The sequence below is a fragment of the Watersipora subatra genome, chromosome 1, assembly GCF_963576615.1.
Source record: "Watersipora subatra chromosome 1, tzWatSuba1.1, whole genome shotgun sequence".
NCBI classification, from domain to species: Eukaryota; Metazoa; Bryozoa; class Gymnolaemata; order Cheilostomatida; family Watersiporidae; genus Watersipora; species Watersipora subatra.
The window spans coordinates 64,828,061-64,842,274 of NC_088708.1; the positions used below are offsets into that span (position 1 = coordinate 64,828,061).

At 32.7% G+C, this 14,214-nt stretch overlaps 1 protein-coding gene across 1 annotated transcript in view; it reads left to right on the forward strand.

The window, feature by feature from the left end:
* LOC137390307 (receptor-type tyrosine-protein phosphatase delta-like) overlaps positions 1-14,214 on the forward strand; it is a 56,438-nt gene that overhangs the window by 3,524 nt on the left and 38,700 nt on the right. The window contains exons 4-12 of the mRNA XM_068076642.1: positions 578-752; positions 1,152-1,243; positions 1,372-1,582; positions 3,464-3,573; positions 6,931-7,102; positions 9,501-9,592; positions 10,552-10,756; positions 12,043-12,152; positions 12,842-13,016. Of these exons, the coding sequence (XP_067932743.1) occupies positions 578-752; positions 1,152-1,243; positions 1,372-1,582; positions 3,464-3,573; positions 6,931-7,102; positions 9,501-9,592; positions 10,552-10,756; positions 12,043-12,152; positions 12,842-13,016 (1,342 nt within the window). The remainder of the gene's footprint in view (positions 1-577; positions 753-1,151; positions 1,244-1,371; positions 1,583-3,463; positions 3,574-6,930; positions 7,103-9,500; positions 9,593-10,551; positions 10,757-12,042; positions 12,153-12,841; positions 13,017-14,214) is intronic.

Below are 14,214 nucleotides of genomic sequence, written 5' to 3' on the forward strand. Positions count from 1 at the left end.
ATGACATTAAGAATGTAAATAGTATACCAAAGAGAACCCAACCCTACTCTCCTTCCTTCAATAGTTGTTCTAGACTCTGTTAATAGTAAGATTAAAGATGTCATCAGGTTCGTAATCTTCAATTATCTCTCCCCAGTTATACTGCCTACTCAGTTATAAGACATTGCTGTCGGTAAATTCTGGAAATCTCTATTGCGCTCAATCAGTTTCTTAGACCTCTCAATGTTTTTCTCAGCATCAACTTACTGGTCATACCATTTTGTTTTTTTTTTGGTAGATGACTGAGTTGTTCTTATATCAAAGTCACTGCGGCTTAAAGGTAGAATCAATGGCTACCTTTTTTTTGTTTGGTTTAGTAGCTGGTAGTTAAATTTTAACTTGCAACTTGCATACTCAAAACACATGTAATGGACTCACTGATCTTTACTCATGAGAAAGGCCAGCTAGATTGTAAACTCAACATAAAAAATGCATTAATTTTTAAGGTAAAGCTCAAGTTAATTCATCAAAAGGATTACTATCCAGTATAATCTCACTAAGACAATATCTTGAGCATCTTTCCCTTTTTTCACTGTAGTACAAGTGTAATGATGAGAGTTCATGGACAGACATAGTAGACTCTGCAGATAAGAGAGAGTATCAACTCTGTCACTTCTCTCCATATCAAGTAGTAGAATGTGAACTAAGAGCAGTGAACAGTGCTGGAAATAGTAACTCATCTACTGCTCCCTCAGTTACTACTGACTGTGATGGTAAATTATTTTAAGGTTCAGATGCTTTTTGTCTTGGACAGTATAAAAGAAATTGCTAAATTTTTTATTTCATGTATCAAAATATATCGTCACAGTAAAAAAACCTCAGAAACTTTGCTATATCTCTTAGTTTCAAGTGTAAAATTGTTTAACTACAACATACATATTTAATCCTTACTTCTATGAGAAGCTATTGCGTTTCTCTACTCGCTTGCAAAACACTATCCATCTCCCTCTTAAGATGAAATAAGGAATGTTAAAACAACATTATAGATTTTTTTACAACCAATTTCATCCAGAATAAATCAATGATTTTTGATAATACCCGAGCACATAACCATGTATATGTATGGTATATTGGTTAGAATGCCATGTGACTTTCAAGTGTTTTGTTCACAGTTTCAACAGCACCAGGCAATTTAAAGTTTAGTGATCCAAAGGAGGAAAACAATGAAGGCCGACTGAGACTCAAGTACACAGTAACCTGGAAGGTAAACCTTTTTTACAACTGTACATTGATATCCACTCATCTGAATTATTTTTGCATATTCCAAAAACCTGTTGCTTCACTAGCTATGTCCTTTTAGCTAACTTTCACACATGTTTGATTGTTTTGCAGAAGCCCGATGTTATCAATTGTGCTGAAATAAAAAGTTACATAATTACGTATCCTAAGTCAATGTCAGAGCCAGAGTCTGTACAGAATTCTGTCTTCAACCGTGTTGTCTACGCTGATGGAGAAGAGGAGATTACTTTCTCTGTCTATGCAGTAAATAATGCTGACTTTGAATCCGTGGTCAGGTCTGTCATCATAACAAGCAAACCCCTCAGTAAGTGCAACAAACAATTTTATTCTAGCTGTCCTTATTGTTTTATAGTTTGTATATGTACACAGTAACTGCACAGAGCTGTTTGGTACCACATTATGGGCCACAAATTATCTTCCAGGCTAAAAACCTTGCAGTAGTTGCTAAGAGTTTATAAAATATTGACAGGTTTGATTGTTCATCTCTTACATTTCTGCATATTCTGAACAAATATTATTAAATGTGGACACCAGTTGGGTTTAAGCTCAAATAAATCATCCAACCGCTCGGAATTTATCTGCAAGTTTGCTTAAATGGACTGAAATCTCTTTTTTAAATTTCTATGTTTATAGTCAGCTGTTTGTTTCATTATCTTATTATCATGTTTCTGTTATTTGTATTCAACACTTTTTCTTTTGAAGTCAAACTTTTAGGAAAAGATTTAACAACTTTAACTTTGCTAAAATACCCATCATTTTACTTTTCCATAACAAGCCATCATTATATTACTTTGATCATACCACGATGCCAAGATCTGTTCCTTCTATAATAAAATTATTTGTCAATTAAGCCAGCAGAATTTAACTATAGCTTGCCACTAAACTTGTATACTGCTTTGATGAAGTAAGTATCGAAATACTTGCAGATGTTTTAAAACCAACTATATTAGCCCAATAAATATTTGGATTTTCCATATTGCTCAGTTAATTTTACAAGTTAAATATTTACTTGACTTGTTTGTGAAAAGTTAGTGTGTAGCTCTGCACGCTGTTCATAAATGTAATCTGATCCTCTAACATCTAATATCAGATTTTTGTTGGTATCTAATAATATAGCTTAGTTTTCTAGCTTGCCGTAACACCAAACATTTACCCACTCCAAAGCATCATGTGTCACCAAACTCTGTTTGTCAAAATCATACCAAGAAGAAACTTATAAAGAAGTAAATTGTGGTGATTTATTATTTATAGACCTGGTAGAAAGTTTTAAAATAGCTTTCCAAATGAAGTTCAGTTGTATGCTTTGATTTGAAATCGTAATATGTCATCTAACTACTTTTGTTGTTTGTCTAGATAGGAATGTACATGTTGGTATATATTATAGGTAAATATTTTTAATGTTATTTTTTGTTTTCCTATTTTAATAATTATGTACCATAAGCCAGGTAGTGCATTTGTGTGTGGCTATGAGCCATGAGTTGTGGCTTTAGGAGGCTTTGTATGAAATGATTCTGATTAGTCGGTTGTTAATTAATTAGGCCATCGTGGCTCTACTTACATGCAAAAAACACTTATTTGCTTGTGTTGGCATAAATATTTGTGTTGAGCCTAAGGAAGATATTCTTACAGGCCACCCTGTGCCGAGTTTCACTTTGCAAAATTATTTTATTAATACTTATTTTTACAATTTCCCAACCATACCAGTTGTATTACAGCTACCTAGGCTTCATAAAATGTTGATCAATAAACTTCTGATGATTATCTATTGAGTAGTAGTAGCTATGATGGTGATTATATTGTTTCTAACAACAATTCTAATATTGCAAGCTGTAGTAATAGTTATAACTCAGCATCTGACTCAGAAAGCAATCAGTCAAATGCATTTGAAAGATTAATAAAATAGCCTCAAATGCGCCGTCAGGATTGGCTCTTTCTTAACAACCATATTCTGTAAACTAGCTAACCAAAGTTTTGTAATCATATAGAAAGACATATTTTGGTAGTTTTATAATCAATTATGTATTTTTAAGGTCAAAAGAAAATAGCCCATTTACTTTTCGACGCTGAGCTAAATAGGTAACTTCTTTTTGCAGATAGTCTCTTATATTGTATACTGGTCTCCCATATAGGATTAATAACTACTATGACTATGATACAGGGTCACGCGTAATTCTATTTTATGCAGGACCACAAATAGCTCCAACTGATGTATCGATACAAGCAGACAATTCTTCGTGCGTTACTGTCAGTTGGGAACCACCTCTATGGCCAAATGGAAAAATCACAGGCTACCAGGTAAGGCTCGTTATGATGCATTCCTCGGTAGTTAGATTAGGTTAACATATTAGACAGATGTGTTAATGGCTTGAAACTGAACGTTATGAACATTAACAGTCATTATGGGTAAGAATCATTAACATTGCTGGTGCTTATTGGTATATTGTCAAACCAGTCCTTTACCTCCATGATATTTTGCTAAACATTGTAATAGATGCTAGTTAGTGTACTTCATCATTCTAGTATTCATGTACTAGCATTCATCATAATTGTTGTGATCGATGTTGCTTGACTATCTTAGAGCAATTACAGTATAACGCCCGAGTCTCTGCATCAAAATACAATCTTATTCCAACTAGTAAACCAGATATTATACTCATGCAAAAAGTCTACTTTTTTTAACTCCAACCAAACAGAGCAGAAAAAAATTGGTTTAACTCCTTTGATATTGCAATGAGATTGTTTGATTGGGGGTGAACTTGTGAGTTGGTTGGAATATTCTTGCTGAACAAGATCAGCCAGAAATTTAGAAACTTGTTTGGCTTATACCAGAAAAACAGCCTAAGGACCCTGAGAGACACTACAAAAACATAGAGCTAATGAAAAAAAAACTCTGTGCCATCTCTCAAAACTGCAGCTTATGCCTCACCATAAAAACAAATAAATAAGTAGCCAATTTTTTGGCTGTAACACTAGACCTGAGCAACTGAGCCTATGCATTTTACAGCCAGCCAAACAACGAGCTAAAACATGAGAATAGCAAGTCCAACTAACCCCCTCCCCAAGCCTTCTTTGCAACACACCGGATGCATTGAACAAATGGCTTTGCAACAGGACGTGCCACGCAAAAGTATTTCACCAAATGATCTCAAAATGTCATAAAACACGAGAAGAAAATGGACCCAACTTTACAGTACAGCAAACACTCTTATAATTTATACCTCTGATAATGTAAATTCCAGATTATGAAAAAAAGTATGTGAATTTTTATTTAGGCGGACTACGACGTAAAAAATTCCCTATAACATAAAGTGTCACGTCGATTGAGTTCTCAAATTTGATTTGAATGTTACTCTATCTCGCTACATTTGCAATAAAAAAATGGTGTGGGTATTGCATCATATCTATTATATACATACAACTTTCTCGACATTCTAATTCGTCGCGATAGTTCATCAGATGTGTCGGCAATACAGAAAACAGTTGCTGCACAATTGCTGATAAATACAAAGGTGATCGAATAGTGCAAGTGTTACAGCGTCGGTCTACCAATATGAATGTGACGAGTTAGAGTATCATCAGAAGTTCTCTTTTATCCTAACTTTGACTCTTGGGTACATGTAGACCAGTGTCGTATACCTCGCTACCTCGTTACCTCGCTCTCACCATCTCACTCTTTTGCATTTACTTTATTTTATTACAAAAAAATCATTTTTAGCTTCTTGTAGGGAATTTTGTCCTTTTTCAAATGGTGTATAATACAACAATCAATTTCAAAGCAACTGCCCATGGGAGTAATTTTTGTTGGTTAGTGTTGCGGCCTCTCCATTATAACTTATATAAACAATAGTGGGCGTGGCTTGTTTGTTTGGAGCCGCGCGAGCTCCGATATGCGCATCTGTTAACAGCAAAACAATTCCAAACAAACCCAATCGACATACTGATCCCTAATGGAATATTCATACCTCGCTCTCAATACCACTCTTTTTTGCATTTACTTTACTTTTTCACAAAAACTTTATTAGCAGTTTTTTGTAGGAAATTTTGTTTTTTTTTCAAATTGTTTATGATACAACAATCAATTTTAAAGCGACTTTTAATGGGTGTAGTTTTTGTTGATTAATTTTGCGGCCTCTCCATTAAAACTTATATAAAAATAGTAGGCGTGGCCTGTTTGTTTGTAATCGAGCGAGCTCCGGTATACGCTTCTGTTGGTCACGAGACTCTGTGAAACTATACGGCTCTGCATATAGACGGCGAACAGGTCATACAGCTTTTTGTTATCAAAATAATTGGTTGTTTTGCTTTAATGTAAAATATTTGTTGTTAGTTTTATTTTGCAGAATAGACTTTGCTCTTTAGAAAAAATGAGCAAATCATTGTAAATGAACGTCAAAGATCTGCGCTCCCCATCAACTTATTGTAAAAATTACAACAATTCTGATCAATATCATGCTCTATAAAACCAGTTAGATTGATAAAAAAAGAGAAAAGTTGTCGAGGCAAACCAATAATTCTTCAGTTACGGTACAGGCCACAAATTAGAAGAGTTAAGTCAAGCTTTTTTTGCATGGTCAACGGAAAGGGTTTCAAAAGATTTTGGGAAGGATTAGGCAATTTACATGTCTTTTACTATTCTTATACATGTACTTCATTTTTTCGTGACGTCATTTTATCGTTTTCGGCCATTCTTATAGACAATTTTATCATTAAACACACAAAGCTTTTACAATGAACTTTGGAAAAAAATGTTTTTGTTTTCTTTTATTATAGTATCAAACCAACACCAAAAATTACTATTAAATAAAATAAAAGCAATCGTCTCCTACCAATATGGCGGCTTTTCCATGAGTGAGCGCATGCGCAAACGACTTGATGACGTCAAAAACAACGATGGATAGTGTAAATTACCTATACCAAAATGTTCCTGGGATGGATTATCTATGTAGTAGGAGCACCTACTGTACGTAACAAAAATTAAACCAAAGCCAACAAAGATGTAAACGGAAGATTATGCGGTTCAATCCACATTATAGTAAAGGCTATAATTCTTACATTGACAAGCAGCTGTTCAGATCTTCTAAAGTCAAAGTCCACTGCAAACAACAAACTGTTCTAAGCTATTCAAAGAATGCCATCAAACAGACTTGTTGTTTCACATAATGTGTGCAACTGTAACATGTTATATTATAACATTGAGGCAATTATCAATGACCATAAGAAACAACCGTTAAATGACAAGATCAACACAAAATATCAACAGTGTAACTGGAAAGAACCCCGACAGTGTCTACTCAGAGGTAAATTTTTAGCCAGAAACGCCATATAACAGGCAATCGTTGCAACCAAAAATGCAAGGCGGCCAGCACAAAGTACATTGGATTGACGTCATCAACATTTAAATACAAGCATGCTAACTACAAATTGTATAGTTTTGTTGTTTGCATCTTTGAAATTGACAATAGCTGAAAGCTAAGTACAAACTATTCTTAAAATTTCAAACTATTCACAGATTTAGCTTCATTCCTCCCTTTGGTCACACCTAGTTTAAATTAGGTAATTACCTGTTAGATAATTAGTTTGTCTTAAAGCTTAGATAGGTTGCACCAACTACTATAGCTGATTCTTATAATATGGTTTATTTCCTCTATTTAGTATAAACGCAACACAGAGACTGGTACTCAATGGACTAACATTGGAGATGTGAGGAGTTTGCAGATCTGTCAATACTCACCTCATGAGAGTGTTCAGTGTGAAATTAGAGCAAGGAATAGTGCGGGAAAAAGTGATACAGCTACTACTGATGAGATAAGAACTGATTGCACAGGTATAGACATCTGTTCTAAGTGATTGTTGATTACTGAAATGATTTTATTGCATGCCACTTTACGCATGCCCCATAATTAATCTTCTTATAGTTGTACTTACACTATGTTTTCAATAGGCAAAAATTAAGTAGGAAAATTAATAAAATGAAGCCTCAACATATAAACTTGATCTATGCCAGTAGTCCTTTGTATAAATAACCTGGATGTTGAAAAATATTATTGCAACAACACGCTGTAGTTGGTTTAATTTATTTTACATCTCAAAAACTGTATGAATGGTGTGTGTAACATACAGCAATAAGACATGTTTGTTATATAAAACCTTTTAAAATGGTTAATAGGGAACTAGCTTTGATGATACATGTACATGAGGCAAATGGTGCTTAGTATGTGGTGGTGATAAAACTGTGAGTAGTAGGGTCCAAGCTAGTGTAAGTTTAACTTTATAAACTCTAAATTTATTCGCTATGCTTTATTTTGAGAAATATAACACACTTTTATCTGTTTCACAATAGCCACTGGTTCGCTTGATATAATTTTTTTATAAATTGTTTTATTTATTAAATAATTGTCTTTTGCAGTTTCACACTTTTCTTGAATTCTATCATTTTATGATAATGAAAGAAAGTTTTAAACCACTGTTTAGTATCATTCCAGCACAATGAAACCAAGCTATAAGAAAGACATCTGCAAACATAAAGACTAATTTTTACGAAACTGCAATTTCTGACAAGCTGAGCATCATATGTTTGGAAATATTTCAGACAAGCAAGCATAATCATCTTTGCTCGAGTGAAACATACAAGTTGAATTTTTATTTTTTCAAGTAATTTTTTAATAAATACAACAAACAAATAAATAAAACAAACATGAATAAGAAAAACGAATCAAAACAAGTTTTTTAATCTATCATATTTTTTAATAGAATTAAACAAAGTCAAAACTTATAAATACTTTGTTATTAATACACCAAATAATCAGGATAGAACTTTGTTGTAAACCTTGTTTTGTGTCCTTCTAGTTGAAACGTACATGGATAAGTTAATTGGATTTCTTACTTTTAACATTTATTGAGAGCCATTAGAAGGAGCATCCATAAACAGTCATGCAGCTATGTCCAATTGTTTATTGAACAATTGTAGAAAAATAAAAGTAAAATTCAGGTAAATCATTGATGTACAAAATTTAGCTAAACACTTGTAGAAAAATTTAAAGTAACAGTCAGGAATAATCAATAATTTGATATTCTCAATTATTGAATTGATATATTTATTTGTTATCTTTTTGACACTGATTGACTGGTTGAATATTAAAGTTTATTAAGAGATTTAGAAAAGTTCTGTAGGCTTCTGAAAAGAATATTATGAAAGTTTTGGAACATTGTTAGAAGTTTACAGTGAAAGTCAAAAGAACTATTAAATGTATCGTTCATTTTGTAAAATATAGTGTTAAATTTATCACTTCATACAGATTGCATGAAAACGTCATTCTACTATTTTTGAGGAAAAATAAAGTTGGAAAAAGTAAATATTTTGTAGCTTTCTAGGATTTATTAGTTTTGTGTCAAATCTTCCATGAGTAACAGCCAAAGTTTTTGTAAAAGAAAAAACACAAGCACGCCCTCTTCTTTTCCTTTTATTAATACCAAATTTTAAGTTTAATACAAACTATTCTTATTTTTTACATACATCAAGTTGAGAATACTTTTGTCATGTTCTTATTTTTACCTCAATATTCTTAAAGTATTGAAATATCCAAAAATATCTAATAAAGATATCCAATCCTTTTTGCAAAAATGTCAAAATATCAAGGGAAGATCACAATTTCTTTCAAAAAGCAGTTTCTTTTCTGTTTTTCAGTCAGAATATTACATTACACCACATATTTAATGAAAATTTCCAAAAATTTATCAGTGTTTTTCATGCTAAAATCATGTTAAAACTGGCTCCATTTTTAATAAACAAATCAAATTTGTAGGAAATTGATATCAATTATAAGAAAATACTATAATTATTAGGAATTTTTTAAATTAGTAGAAGGTGAGTTTTTATAATAGAATATTCATAACTTTAAAAATGCTGCTTGACTCAACGTCGGATGAATATATTTAGGTGTAATCGTTTCATGTTGCTTTTAAAAAGATTGTGTGTTAAGATGATCATATACTAATGCTTGACTGTATCTTATAGCTCCAATTTTATGTGAAATGAGTTTCAACATGTTATAGTTAATAGAGAACAAGAGTCATCTGTATATCTTGTCAATGAGCTGTTTCACTACTGAAGGCTACCTAGTGTCCACTTATGTTTAGTTTTAAACTCAATTTAATACAATAATAGATAGTTAATGATAGGCATATTGAAGATATGCTGATAAGTAAGAGTGAATTGATTGTAGCCTCATCAGTACCTCAAGATGTTACTTTTGGACAGCCTAATATAGTTCAAAGGAGCGGTAGGGATAGGTTGATGTACACTGTGAAATGGCAGGTGAGCTATTCCGATCTAAAATGCAGTGTTACTTGGTTTTTATTAATCAAACATAGACCTTAAATAGACCCAATTTTAGTCTTCAAGTTTATTAAGGCCATTAAGTGAAAATTTATTTGTATCAGTTAGGTATATCAAAAGTTTGAAGACCTTTTGAGATAATTTTTTTAATTTGATTTATTTAGTAAGTTCTTTTATTAAATGATGATCAGCGTATGAAGTTTATCACAGTTGTTAATTAGTTTTTCAACCATGATTCAACTATCTTCATATGAACCAATATGTTAACACTATGTTCTGTATCCTAGTTATCCACATTTCACAGTTTATCATTGAACTATCTTTATATGAAACAATCTGTTAACATCACGTTATGTAGCTTAGTCCTTCACCTTTTAAAGTCTGTCATAGAACTATCTTCATGTAAACCAATCTACTAACAATATGCTATGTGTGTAAGTGTTTTGCATGTTACAGATTGCCATTGAACTGTCTTCATGTGAACCAATCTGCAAACACCAAGTTACTCATCAGTCTTGCGCATAGAATGACCAGTTTTTAAATTCATAAGTTTTGATATAAATTTAGCATTGATAACTAAGAAATTCGAAATCATTTCAAACAATGTTTTCACGCATAGTGTCGTGGTATAATGCCATTTTGTTGGTAAACTGCAAGAAGCATTGGCAGCTTGGGTCTCAAATTATTTGCGACTTCCTATCATAATAAATTGGTATGCTAACCATATACATCGAGCATTGTGGATCATACTACCCACATACAGTTGTATTCTAAAGTATAGGTCAAAGTTTAGATTTGAGATTATAGGGGTGTGGCTATCAGCTATTATAATTTTTATTACGTTCCACTTTCAAATTAGAAATTTATGCGTTCAACGTATAGGTTAGTGTATACAACCTTCAAACCGTATTTATGATGCTTGTTTTGTCTCATTACAGGAACCTCAATATATAAATTGTGAAAATATAACATCCTACAATACCAAATATTCCGCCTTTGATTTTAATGTAACATCCATATCAGTTAAAAGCAGAGATGTCTATGCAGATGGTAACAGACCAGTAGAGTTTCATGTAACAGCTGTGAATAATGATAACTTGGAATCAGCAGCTGTTTTCATTTCAATTACTACTCCTGAAATACGTGAGTTGTGATTAGTGATGAGTTATAGATAATTGTTTGTATCATCAACTGATATATGAGGTAAGCATAATAGTAATCTCATATGAATTCACAACCGCAAAACAGAAGTTGTGGTAAATTTACTGTTGAGTAGATTGAATTACCTAAAGGGTGGGTAACACTGTATTGCCGTATATTGGCATTTTCTTTTGGCATTCATTGGTAGTTATGTGAACAATAAATCGATGACATTGTCAATGGAATGTAAATATGTCGAGAAAATTTGCAGCTGTCAAACTTTTCTGATATTGTGCACGATATTTGTATTTTGTACAATGTCATCCATTTTGGCAACAGCTCACGGTTGCTGATTGTGTGATTTATTTCTCTCCTTACATGATAGTCACTGCCGAACTAGTATTTGATGCAAGCACACAAAAACAAAGAGGCTTCTTCATGAAAAATCAAAATGAAAAATTATTAAACTACTTCTTTGAGTACTTGATCATGCAAGCTCAGATGGTTTTGTGATAACCTTTACATTGTTATCATCAACGATCATCAAAGTATTGTGAAATCAACGCCAAGATACGGTGATACAATGTAAACCAGCTTTAAGAATGTTCAAGGGCTTTGGTCATCTGCCATCATGTATTTGGATTGTCCTTGTTGGGGATTTGTCATAGAAAACCATATTTACAGCGCATTTACATGGTTACACGTCAGGCGTTCTTGATATGTTTGACCGCATGGCTTTTGCCTATTGCTGATCATGTAGCACTAGATGACAAACATTGCAGGAGACCAGTTCACATTAGTCTCATTGGCATTTCCTATTGATTATTAGAATATAGATGAGTCCTTGACATTCATTAGTGAATTATTATTACATGAACTTGTAAATTATTGCATAATTTAAGTTTTGCTATTCATTAACAGAACAAATGATTAGGACATCTTATAGATCCTTTAGTCAAAAAAGAGAGGCCTTTGATATTGAGCCAATGAATTATGTATGAAACCAAATTATCTCAAAACAGACCTTAGTAATCAGTTAGACCAAGCATAAGGACTAAAATCATTGCTTGTCAGCCAAGTGGTCTGCATTTGCATGTACCGCAACTTGCAAGGGGGAAATGTGAGAGACTGAAAGGTGAACATTTAGGAGTTATTAACAACTTCTAAATTGTGTTGGAAAAAGTTTGTTTCAAAATGTTTTATTCAACTATCACAATAGTTCCCCTTGCATGTTACCGTATCAAAACTTTAACTTTGAATAAGAATGAGTCTGGAATGTTCTATTGCAGGTCCCCAGCTTTATCCAAGGTCTGTTTATACAGCTGTCACCAGTTCAAGATGTGTAACCATTTCATGGCAGCCTCCTCAATGGCCCAACGGACCAATCACAAGATATCAGGTTAGTTATGCATGGGCTAGGAGTATTTTAAGGTTAGTATATGTGTCTATGTTAGTTGAAATGTAAATACGGTTACAATATAACTCTTATGTATTTGGTCTGACACTTCACAATAAAGTTCATCAAAGGCTGCTCTAGTTATCGCATAGGTAATTCAAGGTCTGCAGGTCATATTTCAGATGCCATGAATCCATATAACATAAATATATTTCCTAATTATGTGCTTAAATTATTAGACAATTTATTTAAGTTTTGTAAAATCAAGTTCTGAATTACTGGGATTTTTATAAAAAAATTGAAGCTGTTCTTTTCATGATCTTTTCATGCGCGTTGACAGAAAAGTTAAACCTCGTTGTTGTCATTTAGTGATCATAATATCAACATAATTAATTTTTAAAGTTATTTTAGCTCGTTTCAACTTATATTAAGTTTCAGACTTATACAGTGTAGATAGAGAAAATTTGCAAGAAAATGGGTCTCCTTATTGTAACTCTAAATGTTTGATCAGTTAGGAAAAGGCAAAAGAACGTTTCTTTGTTAATATACAAAAATAAACATGCCAAATGGGAAATACTTTTTGTAATTTGAAGTACTTAGTTTTAGTGGCGTTTTCTTAAATTGGTACATTTTAATTTAATTAATAATAATTCGGTGAATCTTGTAGAAAAATTTCCTTTCTGTCATTGTAGTACAAATGTAATGATAAGGGTTCATGGACTAACATAGTAGAATCTGCAGATAAGAGAGAGTATCAACTCTGTCATTTCTCTCCATATATGGAGGTAGAATGTGAACTAAGAGCAGTGAACAGTGCTGGAAGTAGTAACCCAGCTACCGCTCCTGCAGTCACTACTGACTGTGATGGTGAGTTACCTTAAGATTGCTCTATATATGTTTGTTGTTATCACAGTTGTCAATGGAATCTTCTTTTCTAATGATGTCCGTTTGTAAATGCCATGTGAATGTTGTTGCCCTGATGAGTTTGACTATAAATTAATGCTGTTTTTTATTTCATGACTAATCATTAATATAACATTATTTTTAATGCTGTTCTCTTTGGCGTCATAGTGCCACTTGGTTTACAGCTTCATGCATTTTGCGGTTTAAATTACCTTGTAAACTATGTTTAATATGATAAATAGAATCTATCAATGTTTAAAATTACGGCCATATTTCGACTTATGAGGTTAATGCATTTTGAGACTGAGCTCGTATGTCAATTTACTCGCATGTTGGTGCAATTTATTTATATATAGAACAATTAAATATATATTAATTTGTTTCCATACTTTAAAAAAATGCAAATAAAACACTCAAAACAATATATTGTAACAGAAACAACATGTTGGTTATTGTCCTAACTTACCCCATGCTTTCAAAAATCAACAAATAAAAAATAATGCAAGGAAATGTAATTAATTAAAATGTAAAACTAAATACATACACCCGCAGCTAACGCTAGCATTTGCCAAGAAGGGAGAGATAAACTATTCTTCATTACAACAGTTGACTTTGATAAATTTGGATTTTATCAATGTCTTAAAATACAGACTTAAAAGCAAACCTAAAAGAAAACTTTCATTTTTAACTAAGCGTAATAAAATTTCTTCGGCGTTCATAGTTTTAATTTTCTCGCTGGTTAGCTAATTTTTCCATGGTTTCCCTCTCACAACCAGCCGGTCGTTTTAAGATAAACCTATCTAAAGACGTTTGCCTTTGTCGCCCGGTCAACATGTTGCGATTAAGACGAACACAGGTGTCGTCACAAAAGGTTAATGCGCGACCACTAACCAACTTGTCCAAATGTCTATTTTCATAGTCTTTATATGTAGATAGCACCGGCCTTGTCACATAGCATTGTTTCAGTTACGCTGTCACCGGCCAATTGTTTGTCTTTTATCCAAAGCCTGAGCAGCCTTTCCATCAGCGGTCGTGAAAATTGTTGCGCCTTTTAAAAACTATGGTTAGTCTTTTTGCAAACTAAATTTCCTAAATATAATTCTTCTGTTTGATAATTGTGGATGTATTTCTGTCATATTACTGAGCTAGCTCAATCACGCAT